The 21,811-nt window shown below is 43.1% G+C and overlaps 1 protein-coding gene across 2 annotated transcripts in view; it reads left to right on the top strand.

Annotated features, from left to right (window-relative positions):
• Positions 1–21,811, top strand: part of CEP290 (centrosomal protein 290) — a 227,368-nt gene that overhangs the window by 109,659 nt on the left and 95,898 nt on the right. For both annotated transcript variants that reach the window (XM_073651634.1, XM_073651633.1), the window contains exons 31-36: positions 4,201–4,365; positions 7,199–7,306; positions 7,380–7,514; positions 7,991–8,257; positions 12,561–12,668; positions 14,697–14,896. In XM_073651634.1, coding sequence (XP_073507735.1) covers positions 4,201–4,365; positions 7,199–7,306; positions 7,380–7,514; positions 7,991–8,257; positions 12,561–12,668; positions 14,697–14,896 — 983 coding nt within the window. The remainder of the gene's footprint in view (positions 1–4,200; positions 4,366–7,198; positions 7,307–7,379; positions 7,515–7,990; positions 8,258–12,560; positions 12,669–14,696; positions 14,897–21,811) is intronic.

The raw sequence follows: 21,811 nt of genomic DNA, 5'->3' as shown, positions 1-21,811 counted from the left end.
CCCCCTCTTCTATTATCTGTGGGTGGAAAAGAATAGTCCTAATGGAGTGGTATATATAACACATGACTAAAGGATCTTGCTACACCCAAGGTCTACAGCAAAGTCTGCTTGGGAGCTGTAGACACAAAATCTGACACTATTTTTAACCAAGTTCTCTAATTTGAAAATGTATTTTTAGTGCATTGGTGAATTAGAAAGAGTTCTAAACATGAAGTTTGTACCGATTGCCATATTTACTGAGGCATTCAAAGTGCAGAACCGTGCGTAATTGATTCACTAGAGGGAATCCATCTCCCCCAAAATGCTAACTAAACCACTTCTACAGATATGTAGGGGTCGTAGCACCTATAAAACTATAGCTTTTAGTGGTTTAGTAAAACAATTATATATGCAAATGAAAGGGGGCTTTGGGGCACCCTCGGTGTGGCCAAGATCTCAGTGCACTATTAAGCTTCATCTGTTTGCATATTAAGTACCATCATATCTTGATTTACATCGTTAAGAGAGTGCTCCCTGAACGCAATCAGCGGCTCTGCACGGACACTGCTGGCACGCTAACATAGTGTTATCGCTGGCCCTCCGGGCTAGCTACTAACAATAGTACATCACTGAACGGTGGCCACAGGAGCTAGCGATGAGAGCCGGCATGACACAGTGTGAGTGCGGCTGTAGTGTCCATGCAAAACTGCTGATTGAGCAGCGTTTTCTTCAGTGTCGCCAGTCAAGATATGACCAAGCTCTGTATGCAAACTGAGAGGGCATAATGATGCACTGAATCCTTGGCCATGCCAAGGGTGCACCACAGCACCCTCATTTACATATGAGAGAAATCATTTTATATATCAACTAACCCCCTGAAAGCTATACTACACGTGTGGTTTATCGGGGCAAAGTTCCCTACATACCCATAAAAGGGGTTTAGTTAGAATTTTGGGGTGACAGACTCCATTTAAGGTTTATCAGCTCTAGCTAATACTTACAAGATCTCGGGCAGTATACAAGGGTTAACAGATCGTTCCTTTGTATGTAAAGCTGTTTGGGGATTTATGATAATGAAAGAGAATAGTTGTGCTAGGATATGAAGTGTTGGAACTATATGGACTGTACACATTGGTAAGATGATATATCCCTATGTCTGCCTCACCGCCATGTCATACCGATCACACTCTCTAAGACTCTACAATATATTTTTTCCTTCTGGACATGTTTCTTTCTTTCTTTTTTTTTACCTTATAGTAGGAGATGCTTACCACATGTGCCTCAAATCATTGCACTTTACTATGAGCTACAGATTCTGTGAGATGATAAAGACTTAATAGCAAACAGGTTATTTCCCAGAAAAGTACATCACCTTGTTCTTAGGAAATTGAAACCTGCTCCACGGTGTACGTTTTGTTAACTCTCTACAGATTTCATGTGCTCCATCCATTTGTGTTGGTAGAATTTTAGTGTTTCCCGAACAGCACCCCTGAATTACATGACTAGCTCAACCAGGTTAGACATTACTGTTTGCCACGTTGGGCATGGGTCACATAGAATATAGTATCCACGGATATGGCCGTCTCTATGGGATGATTGAAAACGTCTCAAAGCCACGTCATCAGCACAGCTATAGTACTGTAAAAAGTACCTATTGTGTGTGTGTGTATATGTATGTCTGTGTGTGTGTATGTATATATATATATATATATATACAGTACAGACCAAAAGTTTGGACACACCTCATTTAAAGATATTTTTGTGACTATGAAAATTGTACATTCACACTGAAGACATCAAAACTATGAATTAACACATGTGGAATCATATACTTAACAAAAAAGTGTGAAACAACTGAAAATATGTCTTATATTCTAGGTTCTTCAAAGTAGCCACCTTTTGCTTTGATGACTGCTTTGCACACTCTTGGCATTCTCTTGATGAGCTTCAAGAGGTAGTCACCGGAAATGGTCTTCCAACAATCTTGAAGGAGTTCCCAGAGATGCTTAGCACTTGTTGGCCCTTTTGCCTTCACTCTGCGGTCCAGCTCACCCCAAACCATCTCGATTGGGTTCAGGTCTGGTGACTGTGGAGGCCAGGTCATCTGGCGTAGCACCCCATCACTCTCCTTCTTGGTGAAATAGCCCTTACACAGCCTGGAGGTGTGTTTGGGGTCATTGTCCTGTTGAAAAATAAATGATGGTCCAACTAAACACAAACCGGATGGAATAGCATGCCGCTGCAAGATGCTGTGGTAGCCATGCTGGTTCAGTATGCCTTCAATTTTGAATAAATCCCCAACAGTGTCACCAGCAAAGCTCCCCCACACCATCACACCTCCTCCTCCATGCTTCACGGTGGGAACCAGGCATGTAGAGTCCATCCGTTCACCTTTTCTGCATCTCACAAAGACACGGTGGTTGGAACCAAAGATCTCAAATTTGGACTCATCAGACCAAAGCACAGATTTCCACTCGTCTAATGTCCATTCCTTGTGTTCTTTAGCCCAAACAAGTCTCTTCTCCTTGTTGCCTATCCTTAGCAGTGGTTTCCTAGCAGCTATTTTACCATGAAGGCCTGCTGCACAAAGTCTCCTCTTAACAGTTGTTGTAGAGATGTGTCTGCTGCTAGAACTCTGTGTGGCATTGACCTGGTCTCTAATCTGAGCTGCTGTTAACCTGCGATTTCTGAGGCTGGTGACTCAAATAAACTTATCCTCAGAAGCAGACGTGACTCTTGGTCTTCCTTTCCTGGGGCGGTCCTCATGTGAGCCAGTTTCTTTGTAGCGCTTGATGGTTTTTGCAACTGCACTTGGGGACGCTTTCAAAGTTTTCCCAATTTTTCTGACCGACTGACCTTCATTTCTTAAAGTAATGATGGCCACTCGTTTTTCTTTACTTAGCTGCTTTTTTCTTGCCATAATACAAATTCTAACAGTCTATTCAGTAGGACTATCAGCTGTGTATCCACCAGACTTCTGCACAACACAACTGATGGTCCCAACCCCATTTATAAGGCAAGAAATCCCACTTATTAAACCTGACAGGGCACACCTGTGAAGTGAAAACCATTTCCAGTGACTACCTCTTGAAGCTCATCAAGAGAATGCCAAGAGTGTGCAAAGCAGTCATCAAAGCAAAAGGTGGCTACAATGAAGAACCTAGAATATAAGACATATTTTCAGTTGTTTCACACTTTTTTGTTAAGTATATAATTCCACATGTGTTAATTCATAGTTTTGATGCCTTCAGTGTGAATGCACAATTTTCATAGTCAAGAAAATACAGAAAAATCTTTAAATGAGGTGTGTCCAAACTTTTGGTCTGTACTGTATGTGTCTGTGTATATATGCGTCTGTCTGTTTGTGTGTGTGTGTGTGTGTGTGTACACACACAATAGGTGATCATATATTGCTACGTAAAGGGGTATTCCCATCTCCAAGGTCCTATTCCAATATGTAGTAGATACCGCCAATTAGTAATGTAGTATAGTTCTTCTGATAAACTATGTCGCTTACCCCATGTGCAGGGCATTGTAGTTTCTTAGGTATCCATGGTTACGACCACTAACAACTAACTGTCACTTTATGAGTGGTCGGAACCATGGATACCTAAGCTACTGCAATGCCCTGCACATAGTGTAAGCAACATAGCTTATCAGAAGAACTATACTACATTTCTAATTGGAGGTATTTGCTAATACTATTATTATTACACATACTACTTGTTGGGATATGATCTTGGAGATGAGAATGCTTTTGGAAGAAAGTACAATTTTCAAAAGTGGATTTTTATTGACAAAATGTTCACTTAGCCCTATCACTGCCACATATGGGAGCCTGGCTTCCACTGTTTTCTTCGGACACATCATTAGTTTTTTCCCTGTATCTTCAGCTTTGTAATGGTGTTGCTGTAAAGATTACTTGTCAAGTTTTCTACACAGTGCTATTCCAAACTCTGACCTTTGCTAGCTTTATTAGTAGTTGTGTTTTGTCTGTAATGGAGGGGGGGAATGAGTGTTGGCCTAAGTGTATGTCTTTATTCCCCACAAGAGATCACCGCTAAATTGTCACGCCAAGATATTTTCATTTATCACTATGTACTGTCACTTTGATTTATGAATTGTCCTACTTTTAAGCTACAAGTTGCATAGTTTCTATCAAAGTGGGTCCTTTAGGATCCAAGAAAATGTAATAAAACAGTCTAAATGAACTACTTGCAGGTAACAGAATGGCACCAGAAAATGGAAGAATTGCGTCTCCAGGACATGAAATTGACCCGTGAGTTAAACCAGAAGAAGGAAGAGATTAAGTATTTGAGTAGCATCATCTCTGAACAGGAACGCACAATCAATAATCTGGAGGAAGAGCTCGTACAGCAGCGCAAAGTTAGTACTAACAGATTCTGGGAGTTATGCTTTTAACAACATGCAGATATCAGAATAAATTTAAAAAAAATGAAGGAACTATAAATCTCCATGATCTAGATGCCAGTAAACATTTTGAGTCAGTAAGTCCACAAATTGCCTAATAGAAAAAACATTAAAAATAAACACCCCTCATTGTGACAATCAGAGAGCACAGCAAACTTTTCCTTATTGGCAAAAGGGTGACAACCTGAAGAAAAGTTCCCGTTTCAGTCCCTTGTCTTAAAGCTGTACAGAGAGGTGCTATATGCCATCTTCCTGATGTCTCTTGCAGCTTCCATCCTTCCTCCTCATGCTTCTATACATACATGAAAGGGGTATTCCCATCTCCAAGATCCTATGCCATTATGTAGTAGGAGTAATAATAATATTAGCTAATTCCTCCAATTACAAATGTAGTATAGTTCTTCTGATTAGCTATGTCACTTACCCCATCTGCAGGGCATTGCAGTATCTAGGGTATCCATGGTTAAGACCGCTAACTAACTAACTGTCAATATACCCTGCACATGGGGTAAGCGATATAGCAAATCAGAAGAACTATACTACATTTTTAATTGGAGGTATTTGCTAATATTATTATTAAACCTGCTATATACTGGGATAGGATCCTGAAGATGGGAATACCCCTGAAAGCCAGGAAGTGTAAGTTTTGCTTCTCAATAGTGCAGTTAGTGTTTGATACCCTGTAATCATTTAAAAGCGAAGCACTTAGAAGATCCTGCCATGCAGTTATTATGAGCAACATACACCGCTACTCTACTAAAACATATCCGTATGTGCACATACAAATATGCAGATGCAGGGAGAGCAGCTTGGGATTCAGGTACCCAAACCACGGGCAGCATGTATCAGACACGATAGGACATGCCCCCTGACGAAGCTGGGTGAAACTCACATTGGGGGGCAGGGCTACCCCCCTAACAGCAGGGCTGCACATTATTACTATGTAAGTTTGCCTCCTACACTCTTCTCTCTGATGTAGATGTTAACCATTAGGGAATGTACTACAATAGATTTATGGACATACTGATTACATACTGTTTATAGCCTTGAGAGGTTTGTTGTTAGCCCTCCATTGGTCTACTCTGGTTTTTAACAAAATCATTATATTTTCTATTTAATGAAGTTGATATATTTGTGAGATGTTTTGTAGCACCATTTTCTTTTGGTTTACCTCATGATACTTAGGTGCACCTCTCTTATTCAGCCAGATACTTTTTGGTTATAGGAATATTGGTTGGTCTTTGTATCAGACACTGACTGTATGATCAGCCATGTATGTTTGACTGGTCCCGGCCGCTTCTCCTCCCCGCTATCAATGACTGACAGATCTCCCCCTATACATGCACTCCGGGAGAGACACTTTACTCAAGGAGAGCAGGTGGGGAGAAGCCCCTGATGACTGACCTTTTTGATTTTGCCCGTATATACTCCAGTATAAGCCGACTTTTTCAGCCCATTTTTTAGGCTGAAAAAGCCCCCCTCGGCTTATACTATATACATTCCGGTGGTGGATAGTGGGGTGGGTTGCGACAGCAGAGAAGCGGGGAACACACAGTAGCCGGCTGCTGCAGCTACCACGTGTGCCCGCTGCTAAAGGAGAATGAATATTCACCCTTCTCCACGCCCATGGGAGTTCAGAAGAGTGAATATCCCCTTTCTTTAATAGCGTGCGCACAATGTCCGCAGCTCCTACTGCAGATCAGTGATCCTCTGTGCCCCGCTACTCAAGAGAATGAATATTCACCCTTCTCCACACCCATGGGCGTGGAGAAGGGTGAATATGCATTCTTTTTAGTAGTGGACACACAGAATCGCTGAGCCGCAGTGGGAGCTGTGGCGCTGCTGACACTGTGCGCACGCTATTAAAGTATATTCACTCCTCTCCACTACCATAGTCCCAGTGTGGAGAGAAGTGAATATCCCTGCATCTCACCTCGGCGTCTGAGGGCGCATGTCAATGTCATGTGCTGCTCAGATGCTGAGCTACAGGCAGAACAGGAGCAGTGCCTGAGTAGAGGGGAGGAAGGTGAGTATAAGTGTTTATTTTTTTACATGTGTGCAGTCATGGGGGGCCATGCAAACCAGGATAGGGGGGCCATGCATACCAGGATTGGGGGACGAGGGGGCAATACTTACCAGGATGGGGAAATTTACCAGTAGCTGCTGCATTTCCCACCCTAGACTTATACTCTAGTCAAAAAGTTTTCCCAGTTTTTTATGGTAAAATTAGGTACCTCGGCTTATATTCGGATCAGCTTATACTCTAGTATATACGGTATGTTTTTCTCTGAATTGTCGCAGCGTTTCACAGTCAAGCATGCATGGCTGAAGTCATACAGTCAGCGTCTGATATATGATGACCCCCGTTAGAGCTCCCTTTAAGTAGCGGACACATGGAAGGCAGCTTAAATGCAATGACTTGCTATTGACTTTGCCAAGATACCAGGAAAGGTGGATTTGGTCTGCGCTGCTGGATTATCAATCAAGGATCCAAGGGCCAAGCTGCTGCAGCTGATAATAAATGCCATATAGTGGTTGTGTTACACACAGCCCCATCAGGCGAGCATATATCTACATGTTTACCTGTCCTGCATAACCTGGATAAGACCCTTTTTGCGCTTTACGGCTCTTTTATCATCATGCTGTTGACTTTGATTCAACTAAAGTCTAACACATGGGAATCTATGGGGAATAGAATGAAGCTTGTAGCATTTGGTGACTTGATGATTAAACAATATGACATGCAGCATGCTATAACTCACGCGTTTTACATATGTCTGTTTCACAGTTTCATGAGGAACGTCAAATGTCCTGGGATCAGAGAGAAGTAGAACTGGAACGCCAGCTGGATATGTACGAGCAGCAGCAACATGAAGTACTCAGCACTGCTCGGAAGGTACCCGCGCGCTGACTTGTAATGGGCTTTTATGTAACTTGCAGCAACATAACTATCCAAAAATGTATTCTAGTTTGAAGAGGCCACAGGTGAGGTGCCCGATGCCAGTCTACCATTACCTCAGCAGCTTGACCTAGCACTGCGCAAAATAAAGGAGCATGTGCGGACCATATTGGAAACTAAATCTATCTGTAGGACACTGGAAGAGGTGAGTAGGGTTATTTAAATATGGAGGCTCAGACTTGTAGGCAAAGAAATGATCACCTTCAACGATGACTTGCAGCTCCCATTCTGATGCTTACCTGGACCCTGCTTGCTTCTATTTCCTGACCCTACATTGACTTTGACACACCAGCTATAGACTGAATTGCCCTCTCAGCCAAGCACTGTCAGACAAATTGGCTCTGTGGTCACATATTGCCCGAGCGGGCATTTTTGGCCACTTGTAGTATGTAGAAATAGTACCCAATGGCAGAGTCCAGCAGGACCAGGTAAACATCAGAACAGGAGCAGGTAAGGGTTAGTATTACTACTTTTATTTTTAAAGCAGTTTGAGACCTTTTTAAAATAGTTTGCATCTGATGGACAACTCCTTTTAATATTTTTTAGACTTTTTTATTAATGTCCATTTAAGCGATGGAATTGAATGTTTGTTGCTATAATGGGTTTATGTGTCTTCCATAGAAACTGAAGGAGAAGGAAACTCTTCTCTGGACCACCAAGCAAAATGTTTTGAGCAGAGATAAAGTTATAAATGAGCTGAGACTTAGCTTACCTGCGGTTGTAGACAGAGAAAAACTAATGTCTGAGTTTAACCAAAGAGAAGAAGATTCCGAGTTGAGACAAGCCTTGAAAGTAGCTCATCAGACAATTGAAAATATGCAAGCTCGACTTAACCAAAAAGAAGACGTTCTGAAAAAATACCAGCGTCTCCTGGCTAAAGCAAGAGAGGTATGGCACTGATAACAAGGGTAGCTCTAGTTCTTCCAGACCTTCAGTGATATTGAATACCAAAGTAGATGCTTTCCACTTGCAACTCTTGCCTACGCATTTTGGCTACTTAAAGCTGGGATGGGCTAAGTTTCCACGAGTACTAGAAATAGAGGTGAACAACAAATTGCTGTAATAATGCTGTTTTTTTTTTAATGCTTTCATAAGAAGCTTTAGTGCTTTATATTGAAATGGAGCTTTCTCATCTTTTTACTGAAAATTTTTCTTTTTTCTCAAATGTAAAAAGATATTTTTTTGTGAAATTTTTGTCTTGTTTCTTTCAAACATATTCTAACTAAACCTGTATTTTTTTTAAATCAATATCTCAAGAGAAACCATACCATAGTTCATTTATAATAGATTAAAACAGAATGCCAAATACGCTGGAAGGTATCCAGAAAATACAGGATACAAGCTGGCTCTGTATACTGTGAAAATTACAGCTGCTCTGCATACACTGTTAACTAGTGCGGCAGCTGTCACACCCTTTAAATATTCACTGTGATAAATGTATTAATAAGCTGGGCGGATCACATGGGATACCAGTAATGAAGCATTATGACACTTTAGTAAGGAGAAGGCCTTATCGGCTACTAGAGCAGTCTGAAAGTCAATTTCAGTGCCATTGTATGAGAGCATGAGAAGCCCCTGTTCCTTAGAGACGTATTACACGAAGAAGCAAAGTGCAGCCACAACAAGAAACCTTTTCACATACAGAATTTAAGCTCGATCTACCCACAAACTGTTTACATGGTCATGTTGATCTGTAAAGATAATGTTATCCATACCTTTGTTCATGCAATCCTTTGATCCCTGACTGTAAAATTGCAGTTTTAATTAATTTGCAAACAAGACTCAAGTGCTTTGGGTGTGCTGAAGCACTTCCCGATCATTTGCCTTCCCGGCTATATTCTCCGTCTAGCGCTACCTTCTTCTGTTGGCCTGACAGCTCTTTGGCTTGACTATACAGCCCGGCCACAACAAAAGCTTTAGAGGCAGCTTTGATTGTTTAAAAATCAATTGTGCCTCTGATGACCCAGTTTCGCCTGACTGGAGCAACTAGTTACAGACCTTATCATAAGGGATATCATCACCTCCAGGTATAGAGTGCTTTCTCTGGATCCATGAGGGTTAACAATAGTGGACTATGCCTGATTTTTGTTATTTTTAACTTTTTGATGAGGTTGGACCATCCCTTTAATGAGCGACAGACTGATCCACCAAGATACAGGATTCTGTGACTAGGCCTTCATTTACGAAGTCCCGAACAAACACTTGAAGATCTCACACTTTTTACAGCTTAGAGAATACTGCAGAGAACTGGATTAAGTCATATTTGCTTTTTGAGCGAAAAAAATTTGATTTTGGGCCATATTTTCCCCATTGGACACTGTTTATAAAACAACTACAGTGGTCCTATTGCGCACTGTGAATGGGGAATTTGTGTAAAACCCGTAAGAGCCTTTACTCATGTTGTCCATTTGGCTGCACAGGACCAAGGATGATAGTTGGATGCCACAAAGTATTTGCTCGTTCTCCCAGTTAAGTGGTTTACCCCTCTGGCAGCGGTAGGACAAGCAATAACACTAAGAAACAAAATGGACAAAATAAGCAAGGAAAACTATAAGAGTTCTAGTGTAACAAGGAACCACTTGTAGTGAACGGTCACAACTGAGAAATAAAGCATGCCATTGGGCTGATGCTGTGTATTCCAGTGAGTACGAGGAGAAATGGCTTTTACGGGTAAGTAACAGACAGTTTTCTCATTTGTGCCATTGGGGAACATAGGACTATGGGATATTCCAGTGTGATCTGTTGGAGTGGGACAACAATGAAAAAAGAGGCCAAGTTTATTACACTAGCTACAGGACTTTTTTTCCTAGCATAGCTTCTATGATTTGGCAAAAACGTTAAGCAACAACCTTGTCCCCATTTTTGATATCTGTAGGGCAGAGACTTTGGATCTGATCAACCTTAAACAAGTCATAGGCTTTTCATCACAAAGGGTTATTATCGGCTTTTGATACACATAGACCCCACATTACCCTCTGGAAGAATTAAAAAATGTTCACACCTATAGGTACAAAAACAAATATTTATTGATATTAAAATTATCCAAGATTAAAAGCAATTAATAGCAGAGTATCCACATCCAAAGGTTATATAAACCAATAGAAACTATATATGTAATAAGCACTTGCACAATAGGAATCCACATCAAATTTAGTATGATAAACATCTACAAGTAGATAGTGTGACCAGGTGTAAATCCCATACAATTGGATGCAAACAAGGGAAAAAGACCTTGCAAACTACAGAGAACGATCATGAATGTCCACGGATGAAGAGGGGCAGACCCTATATTATTTGTCTCAAAGTATAAAATTCAAACAAAATACAAAAATATGGTAAATAGAACCAAAATAATGACCAATGCGGTAGTAATAATTAAAAAAATTAGGGCAAATGCAAAAATGTGATATAAAGAGACAATAATATAGTTATAAATATAAGTCATGTACACCACATATACCAGACAAGGTAGTAATGTTAATATGTTATATAAACCCTTAGAACTGTAGAACCATATATATCAAGGACACAGTATTATAGAATAAAGTGCAAATGCAGATGTATTGTAAAAAAATATATAAGAGAAAAGCAGTATGGGAGGATAAATAAAGTATATCAGACCAAAAGACATGGGATATGGGATCCAAGACCCAGAGAGCAGTGCCAGCTGGAGATGTCGGTGGAAATATACCGCACACGTATCTCTGGTCAAGCCAGCTTCATCCTCCTCTGATTAAGCTTGCTTGAACAACCATACATGTGGGATAAATTTCCACTGACATCTCCATCTGGCACTGCTCCCTGGAATTTTGATCCCGTATCTTTTGGTCTGATATCCTTTATCCTCTCATAATGCCTTTCTCTTATATTTTTCACAATACATCTACATTTGCACTTCATTCCATCATACTGAGATACTTGAATCTCATATTTTTTTTATCACAGGAGTGTGTATTTTTTGTGTCTCTAACCTAAGTTCATTATAAATCAAGTCAGTGACGTAGGAGCTCAGCTTGATATGATTTATATTGAGCTCACAGCAAAAAAACTCCTGTGATAAAACAGGCAGGGAAATGTGTTACCTCAGACAGCAGCAGCTGCAAGCCTCTGCTGATTCATGAGTATACTCGCTTATCATAGGTGACTTGTTTTTTTCCCCTGCTAGCCAAGAGCTGTGGTATGTGTCGATCATGAACTGAAACAGCTCTACATGGTCAGACATAGCAAATAACAGTATATAGCAGGAACTAGTGTCGATCGAGCACTGAAATGCTCATGCGCTCTGTACTCGAATCGAGCACGTCAAACACACGGACGTGCTCAACTCGAGTAGCGAGCATAATGGAAGTGATTGGCAAACTCAAGCATTTTTCCAGAGGACGGTCTCTCGCTCTCGACCTCAATCTCTATCTCCCAGAACTTGCAAGGACACAGTTTTAAGATTATCTCAGCACAGGAACATTTTTTTTAACACATGCAATGGTGGAACTTATTATTATTCCAAGATCTATTAATTAAATTGTACTTTGTTCATGGGAGAACCCTTTTAGTGAGTGTACGGCATGTTTAGCGCACCTTTACATCCAGACTGGTGTACACAATGGAAGTCTTGATGAATAATGGCCTATAGCTTCTAAATTATGAGTCCTTTAGTTATCTTGGTCTTTGAATATTTTTTACTATTGTCATGTAACTTTCATGAATGTTAGTAGTAGAAGCAGTAGAATTATTACTCTCATGTAATGAATGAAACCTCTTTGCGGCTGCTATGAATAATATTCGGCTGCTCTGACGTGTTCAGTCTCCTGCTGTCATGTGAATAGCAAATGTTCAAAGATCTGCATAAAGACGATAAATAAGCCCCGAGTGCGAATTACAAGTTTCCATAGAGACACAGCAAGTAAACACTTACGTGTGAAGAGCAGTTCATCAGTTACAGTCTCCTTTGTGTTGGCTGTGCAGGGATCTCACACTTCTAGAGGTGCCATGTAGGCGCCGTATTCTCCATTTCCTCCTGATTGTCTTATTTATGTCACTCTTATAGAGCAGCAGTTTATGGATCACACCGTCTGATTTCTACCTAATATCTAAAAAATCTCATTGAGCAGTTCAGCAAGACTCATTTTATCCCTTAATGTCTTTTAAAGTGTTTTACTATATGGCACATTCTGTATTCGCCTTCTTTTTCCAGGAGCAGCAGGAGTGTGCAAAAAAGCATGCGGAGGATCTCAGAGCGTTACATCAGAAGTTGGATCTGCATTCAGATGCCTCAATTACCAAATTTAAAGAAGCTGCTCTGGTTCGTAGGTTTTATTTGACACTTTTGACCCCCCTGCTTATTGTTCAGATTTATATTTTTGCAACGTACATTACAGTGTGTTATTATGGGCCCTCTTCATTTCAGAGCAGTGGAAGAATACAATTCGGTTGATGCACATTTATCATATATTCAGAGAATTGGGCATAAATGTCCTTATTGCTGGGGTCACTACCAAGAAGGATTGAATGGCGCTGTGGTCCAGCATACATGGCGCCACTTCATTCAAAGTCTATGGGAATGATTAAAAAAAGGACCTCGCTTGCAGCCATATAGACATTTGTGGCAGGGCACATGCTCAACTACCACTTCTATTAAAGGGGTTGTCCACTATTAGGACAACCTCTTCTTGAGCTAAATGTTTGGCGCCAATAAAATAAAAAAGGTTCTACTTCCTTCCCATGTCGGCGCCGTTCCAGTGGTGTCTGCACTCGCGTTCCCAAGGCTCTCGAGCGGTTATGACACAGAATCAGCGCTGGCGTCATTGGCCCCACCTTCGGACATCTTGAACATCAAGAAAAAGTCAGGGCTGTGGATGCTCTTCCACTTCCTCTTGATGTTCAGTATGCTGGGAGGGGAGTATAGGCTTTTTTATTTTATCAGCGCCAAACATTTAGATCAAGAAGGGGTTGTCCTAGTAGAGGACAAGCCCTTTAAGCTCCTGCTCCTGGGTTATGCAGGGAAGAGGAACAAGGGGCTTATTCTAGTGGTCAATGGGACCCTCAGAGGTGTGACATTTATCACTTCAACCACAATGCCAGATAGTGCTGCCACACTATAATACCAGTCACTGTGCTCCATCATCCAGCAATCTTCTCCTGTCTCAGTAATGTAACAGTCTGTCTTCACTGAATGTAGATTTTACCTGTGAACTGGGAACTTTGGTAACAACTAATCAATCCTGGCAAAGAAAGAAACAGATCTCTCTGATAAGATATATTATAAAGCTGCTTATTTTCATATGTACTATTAATTTCTGAAATAAAACAGCCCATATAAAAATTGCTTAAAGAGTAACCATCGTTCTAATTTTTATTTTTCCAGTTAGTGTTTACAGTGAGGACACAACACTGAGCGGTTAATATACTAAAATGCGTCCATATGTTCTCCCTGTAAGACCAGTCTAAGATGGCCACACTGTAATAAGCCTGTTTTCAATATCTTTTGCTTAAAAAAAGTCCAATTTAATACTAAACATGCATATTTTCAATCCCAATGGAAACTTTTATTTTTCAGTAGCATTTATTCTCACTTGCTTTTAAAGGGAATATGTCACCAGGTTTTTTCAACCCCATCTGAGAGCAGCATATTGTAGAGCCAGAGATCCTGATTCCAGCAATGTGTCGCTTATTGAGCTGCTTGCAGTCATATTGATAAAATCCCTGTTTTAGCTGCTGTAGATCTAGCAGTTCTCTGAATTCTGAGCCCCGTATAACCCCCACCCCCTCCATCCACACACATACACACACACACACCACTGATTGGCAGCTTTCTGATCATATACAGTGTACACATAAAGCTGCCAATCAGTGGTGTGGGGTGGTATACAGAGCTCATGAATATGGAGCAAACCTGGCAGCGGGTTTACTAGTCCTCTAGTGATAATTTCCTGCTATTGATTTCATCAAAACTACACTAAGCAGCCCAGTAAGTGACACATCACTGGAATCAGGGTACCTGTCTCTATATCATTCTGCTCTTAGATTAAATGGACAATGCCAGTAAACTGATTCCCTTTAATAGATTGGATTCTCGACTATCTAAAATTCTGTTTTATTTTTGCATTTTCATTTTATTTCTTTTCATTTTTTAGTAGCTTAATGTTTATGAATCAGGTCCCCTTTTTAGGGGTCTATGTGAAGACCATCAATATTCATTCACAGGAACAAAAAATATGAGGAACCTGTGACTAAAACAACCTATAAAATAATCTTCTACTAAAGAAATAATATTTTTTCCATTTCTGTCAGTAGACTTCTAATGTTGAAGATTTCTCCTGCTTTCTTCTAGGAGTTGATGAAGAAGCCCACTCTGCAGGTTCCACCTAGTGCACATCTAATACGTATGGCAGAGATGGAGCAGACAGTAGCTGAACAGGACTCTTCATTGTCTACTCTTACCAGCAAACTGAAGAACGTAACTGCGGAACTGGAGAGGCAGAAGCAAAGCCACGGGGCGAAAATGAATGAGCTAGAAAACAGTAGAGCCAGGTAGATTAAACTTGCATTGCTTCTTGATGTTTATTATTTTACATTTAAAGGGATATACCAGCCAAAAGCATTCAACACGTATCCAATATGTGATAACCACTAGTCACTAAGCCACAAAACCACAGCTGGGGCAGTAAAATGAAGCACTGCCGCTCTATACATACTTTTTGTCACTGATGGAGACAGCTGACCATGTTTAGCATCTGCGGGAACCAGTTGGTTAGACTGTGGGAAAGTGCTCCGTATGGCAACCATCAATGAGCTGCTATGGCAGTTGGGTGCTTAATAAAGGCATTGATACCTGCAGTGGCTTTATGCTTCGATATGTTGAGTATACCAAAGCACTATAACCACAATCAGATCAGAAGATCGTGAAGTCCCCAAGCGGGCCTATGAAAATTAGGTTGAAAGGATTTTTTCCTACTTGGCAAATCATCACCTATTCAGAGAATAGGTGAAAAGTTACTGAGCTAGGGGACCCCCCACACAACACAAGAACTGGGCCCTGAAATGCCCTTTCGAATAGAGTGGAGGCCATGCATGTGCACCACTGCTCGATACATTGTCTTTGGGACTGTCAGATTACAGTGCTTATCCATTTATCATTTTAGAGCCCAGTTCTCAGTATCAGTGGGATCCTTGTGGTCATGATCTAATATTCAGCATCTTATCACACAGCCTGTAGGTACCGCTGCAAATTTATTCTAAATTAATGAACTTCCATTGCAAAGTAGATTTTTTAGCAAAATTTACAAGCTTTCTGCTGTTTGCAATAAACTAATGAAAGAAGAACAAATTAAATACCTCAACACAACTAATACAAGTGGTTTCTCCATATTAAATACAAAATGCCACTTTTAATGACTCCTGCAGTCTCAGAATTATACAACCCCTTCAGGACAGTTATCTTTAGTACTTACTAGACCACATTTGGCTGTTATGACCTTCTACAAATGAGACATATAAGCCAGACACCAGTTTCTGGCAGAAGTCCTAAGAAATCGTAGCCTGTTGCTCACGGGTAATCGCCTCCAGTTCACTAGTATTCTTGGGTTTTCATGTATGGGGTCATTATCCTGTTGGAAGATCTGGTGACACCCTAGCTTTAGTTTCCTGAGGCATGATGTTTTCTTCTTGGATTTCCTGACATATGAACTAAATCCCAAAACTTGTGTGGCTCTTGTACATATTGGAGCTGGCTTTTGAGTCACTAGAGGTGCCTGTCTTGGAGTTTCGGCTTGGAGACCTTCAATGTTTAGTTTGCTCCTTATTGTGCAAACTGAAGCCTCAGTGCCTGCTGCCACCATAACTTGCTACAGGTCCTTTGCAGTCTCTTCAGGGTTTTTGACGGCCGGTGATAGTTTCCTCCTTGAACGATCAGGTATTGTAACCTGTGTTCCTTTTGAACCCTTCCCTCGTCATTTTTGTTTGTCAACATAGCCATACGAGTGCTTGTCTTTTTTGCGAAGAGTTGTAGTTTTGATACACAATTCATTTTATCATGCAGTGTACTCGAAAAATGGGAAACAAATGCGGTGAAATTTCAAAAATACTCGCAATTCTGTCATTGTTTTTGGGTTTTGTTTTTATGCCGTTCATTGTGCGGTAAAAATGACCTGGCAGTATTCTTTGAATCAGTTGGATTACAGTATTACGAATCGTCTATAGTTTTTTCTTTTAAGTGTTGAAAATAAAAATTGGAAATTTTTCGTAAATGGCACTGTATGAGGTCTTTTTTTGCATAGTGAGCTGAATATTGATACCAATTTTTGGTGTAGACATGATGTTTTGATTGATTCTTATTGCACTTTTTGGAGGAGGTGCATTGACCCAAAAAAAAACAAATTACTCTGTCGCCTCATTGGGGGACACAGGACCATGGGTTATGCTGCTTGTCCACTAGGAGGCGACACTATGCTTATCTGAAAGACAAAGCATTGCTCCTCCTCTGCAGTATACACCCCCGGGAGGCGATAGCCTACACCAGTTTTAGCTTAGTGTCAGTAGGAGGCACACCGTTTTATTTTCACTCGTTCCTCGCTTCAAGCACAGGATCACAGATGAAGAAAAGAGGGTCTCTTTTCAGAGACCCCCGGTATGGCTCCTTCCTTTGCCCCCGTCTGTCGGGCACGGTTGAAGTGGAGATGGCGCTGCCACCATACTGCTCCCTCGCCGGCCCGTAGGGTCTGGTACGAGGTTGAGAACCCCCTCCTTTTCCATTTCTCCACGATTTGCTCAGAGGTTGAGGGTGGATAAAGCCCCTGAAGGTGACAGCGGCACCCTCCCTAATTCCCCCTCGGGGGGTATTAAGTTGAGACAACCTCAGGTAGGCTTCGGTGAGCAGCAGCTGCGGACCCTCCCAGCAAGCGGCCATCTCTCAGCAGCACATACAGGAACCACAGTTTTCACTGGAGGCTCCTGTACAGCCGGGGACGGTGCAGGTATTTATGGCCAAAGCGGTGCAGTCTCACAAAGACCCTGCGCCAGTGACACAAAAAAGGGGGCTCCTCAGAGTCTACCCCTTCTATAGAGATCCCCACCGCCATATTACCTATGGATCCGGGGGGGTCTGGTGCTTTTCCGACCTCCCCCCGGCCCACCGCGCTCTCCTGGAGCCCTTTCCGGGCATTATCTTAAATTTAGGCCGCAGCTTCGGCCTAGCCGAAGCCGCCGCCCACCCTACGCCCCCCAGCACGCCCCCCGGTGACGCGTTTGACACTGCCAAGCGTCATACAGAGGGTGGAGCGGAGCTGCAGGGCGCGCATTTCCATGGATACACGCGCCCTTTCAGCGCTCCATCCCCCCCCTTCTCCTCACTCTGACCGTGGCCATCTTGCTGCACCCTTGTCACAGGCCAGCCAGCGCTCCGGGGAGGCACAGGACCAGGGGATTTGCGCGCGCACAGGGGCACACTAGAGGTGGGGTAAGTGCACAGCCTGAGACTCTCAGCTGTGAAACTGCATATGCTACATCCTCCTCTGCACAGACAGCCCCCCTGCATAACCACATCCAGGTGCAATATACTGGGCTCAAAGTCTAAGAAAACCAGGCAGGACAGCTTTTACGCTTTCTGTACAGCCTGTAGCATCGCTCTCCCCAGCGGTAGTACGTATCCGCATTGTAAGGATTGCATGCAGGCTACTGTGCCAGAGTCCCAAGCAGCCCCTACCACCGCTGCCATGCCAGAATGGGTCACTCAATTGTCACAATCTAGGATACAAGATAGAATTCACCTCCATTCCACCATACAGATTCGTCACCTCTGCTACCCCCAAACCGCAAGAAAAAGCACAAGCTTTTCACAAGGCGGTCTCCTCGCTACTCCAAGCGCAAGTCATAATACCTGTTCCAACAGCAGAGCGCTTTCACGGTTCTACTCCAATCTTTTTGTAGTTCCCAAAAAAGGAGGCGGTGCAAGGCCTGTCCTAGATCTCAAACATCTCAACAAGTATGTAAGAGTACGTCATTTTCGAATGGAGTCACTTCGCTCCATCATAGCATCCATGGAAGAAGGAGAATTTCTCGCCTCCATAGACATCCAAGATGCGTACTTGCACATACCGATTGCGCCTGCTCATCAGACATTCCTGAGATTCGCAATCAATCAGGACCACTATCAATTCGCGGCTCTCCCGTTCGGTCTCGCAACGGCTCCCAGAGTGTTCACCAAAGTCATGGCAACCACCATGCAGGTCCTACACTCCAGAGGTATAGTGGTCATCCCTTACCTAGACGATCTTCTCGTCAAGGCTCCCAACTTCAAGGACTGCGAGCTCAGTGTCTCAATCACAATCGACACTCTGAACCGCCTAGGTTGGTTAGTCAACTTACAAAAGTCGTCTCCAACACCAACCCAATCCTTGACATTCCTAGGGATCCTTGACATTCCTAGGGATGAGATTCAATACTTCCAGAGGCCTGATATTTCTCCCCAGAGACAAAGTGCATCCTTTACGCTCAGGAGTTCACACCCTTCTCAACAGATCCTCCCTATCTCTCCGATTTGCGATGGGAGTCCTTGGCAGAATGGTGGCGTCAATAGAAGCAGTTCCATTTGCCCAGCTTCACCTCAGACCTCTCCAATTGAACATTCTCCAGTCTTGGGACAAAAATCCTTCTTCCCTCGACAGGTCATTCCAACTGAACTCATCAGCCAAGAAATCTCTCCACTGGTGGCTCATCTGGTCCTCTCTAATGACCGGAAAATCCTTTCTCCCAGCTCAATGGAGGATACTGACCACCGACGCAAGTCTGACGGGTTGGGGTGCAGTATACCTACACCACAGAGCACAGGGCAAATGGTCTACAGCGGAAGCAACCTTGCCCATCAACATCCTGGAGATTCGAGCCATCCTCCTGGTCCTGAGAGCATTCCAGCATCTCCTGGCGGCCTCCCACATCAGAGTCCAGTCAGACAATGCCACAGCCGTGGCATATGTCAATCACCAAGGGGGGACCCGCAGCGCTCGAGCAATGCGAGAAGTCTCACACATTCTCCACTGGGCAGAAAAAACAAACTCTGTCATATCGGCAGTTCACATTCCAGGTGTAGACAACTGGGAAGCAGACTTCTTCAGCCGACAAGAAATACACTCGGGAGAATGGGCTCTCCATCCCGAAGTCTTCCAGCAAATCTGCCACCGTTGGGGCACTCCGGATGTGGATCTAATGGCATCTCACTTCAATGTCAAGGTCCCCAACTTCATGGCCAGATCACGAGATCACCGAGCTCTGGCAGCGGACGCCCTGGTTCAGGATTGGACTCATTTCCAACTCTTGTATGTTTTTCCGCCTCTCCCTCTGATTCCCAGAGTGCTGAGAAAGATCAAACAGGAACGTGTACCAACCATCCTAATCGCTCCAGACTGGCCCAGACGTACATGGTACGCCGAAATAGTACGCCTCATCGCAGACGTTCCCTGGCGTCTTCCCGATCGCCCGGATCTTCTGTCACAAGGTCCGTTTTACCACCAGAACTTACAGGCACTCAGTTTGACGGCGTGGCCATTGAAACCTGGGTGTTAACACAAGCAGGTTTTTCACCAGAAGTCTCTTCAACCATGATCAGAGCGAGAAAACCAAACTCTGCCAAGATCTACTACCGTACTTTGAAGGCCTTCTTTACCTGGTGCGAATCTCACCACCAGGCTCCACTACCCTATTCATTACCTAGGGTACTCGGTTTTCTCCAGTCAGGACTGGAAGCCAGACTATCCCTGGCCTCCCTTAAAAGTCAGGTGTCAGCGCTATCGGTTCTGTTTCAGAAGAGCATTGCCCACCGGCCGCAAGTCAGAACTTTTCTGCAGGGTGTTTCACGACTGATTCCACCCTACAAACGACCATTAGAAATGTGGGACCTTAACCTGGTACTCAAACCCCCTTTGAACCTCTCAAAGAAATTCCACTCCGCCTTCTATCTCAGAAGGTGGTTTTCCTTGTAGCGATCACGTCACTACGAAGAGTGTCTGAACTCACGGCACTCTCATGCAGACAACCGTTCCTAATTTTTTTTCAGGATAAAGTAGTCCTTCGTACAGTTCCTTCCTTTCTCCCAAAGGTTGTCTCAAGCTTCCATCTCAACGAAGAGATTTCCTTACCATCCCTCTGTCCGGCTCCGGTTCATAGAGTGGAAAAGGCTTTGCATACGCTTGACCTCGTTAGGGCACTGCGTATCTGTGTCTAGGACTGCCCCCTTCAGAAAATCAGATTCGCTTTTTCTCCTTCTGGAAGGGGGTCGCAAGGGTCTACCAGCTTCTAAGGCTACCCTCGCCAGGTGGATCAAGTCCACCATACAAGAGGCTTACCGCCTCAAAAATTTTCCCCTTCCGGCAGGTATCAAGGCCCATTCTACACGTGCGGTAGGGGCCTCCTGGGCCATTCGCCATCAGGCCTCGGCTCAGCAAGTGTGCAAGGCGGCCACTTGGACCAGCCTGCACACATTTACCAAGCACTACAGTGTTAATACCCAGTCCTCAGCAGATGCGAGCCTGGGCAGACGCGTGCTACAGGCGGCGGTATCCCGGTCCTGTGTCCCCCAATGAGGCGACAGAGTAAAGGAGATTTTTGTGTACTCACCGTAAAATCCCTTTCTCTTAGCCTCTTATTGGGGGACACAGCTCCCACCCTGTTGCCCCTTTGGGCCGTTTAAGTTGAGTTCTCATATTGGTTTTCCTTTGAGTTCCAACATTGTTGCCTTTGTTATAGGCATAATTATGTTATGTATGTTAACTTCTCCTACTGCTTTTGCACAAAACTGGTGTAGGCTATCGCCTCCCGGGGGTGTATACTGCAGAGGAGGAGCAATGCTTTGTCTTTCAGATAAGCATAGTGTCGCCTCCTAGTGGACAAGCAGCATAACCCACGGTCCTGTGTCCCCCAATAAGAGGCTAAGAGAAAGGGATTTTACGGTGAGTACACAAAAATCTCCTTTTTGCCTTTACAAATTTTTTGTTTCCTCTTTATGGCTTTTACCGTATTGGTTAAATAATTCTATATATTGCGATAGCCTGCAGGCTCATATATCCGCTCACAACACTTTCCATGTAAGAATACACTGTCTTTAATAAAGATCTTTCTTGTGATTTGGACATTTGGCAGCTAGGTATTAATTGGAATTTGTCAGTAATATTTCCCCTCCAAGCTATTTATATGTGCATGTAGGTCTTTCTGATACAAGTCCAGCAATATCTTTACCTAGCCATTCTATTCTTCCATTACTGAGAAGTCAGTGCTGCTTTATGCTTGACTGACCGTTCATTTGCTATGTGACTTCAGGAAAAGAAGCTGTCAGTCAAGCAGCAGGAGGAGGTGCTGGGCAGGGAATAGAGCTGGAGTGACAGAGGCTTGTGAAGCAGTTCAGCCTCCTTTGCCTATGAATTCAGACACTGATTTCTTAATAATGGAGTAACAGACTGG

This window comes from Phyllobates terribilis, unplaced genomic scaffold (assembly GCF_046119375.1).
Source record: "Phyllobates terribilis strain yellow unplaced genomic scaffold, ASM4611937v1 Scaffold_11__3_contigs__length_659146591, whole genome shotgun sequence".
In the NCBI taxonomy this organism is placed as follows: domain Eukaryota; kingdom Metazoa; phylum Chordata; class Amphibia; order Anura; family Dendrobatidae; genus Phyllobates; species Phyllobates terribilis.
Note: the sequence above shows the minus strand (reverse complement) of the source record. Positions and strands in the feature narration are given on the sequence as shown.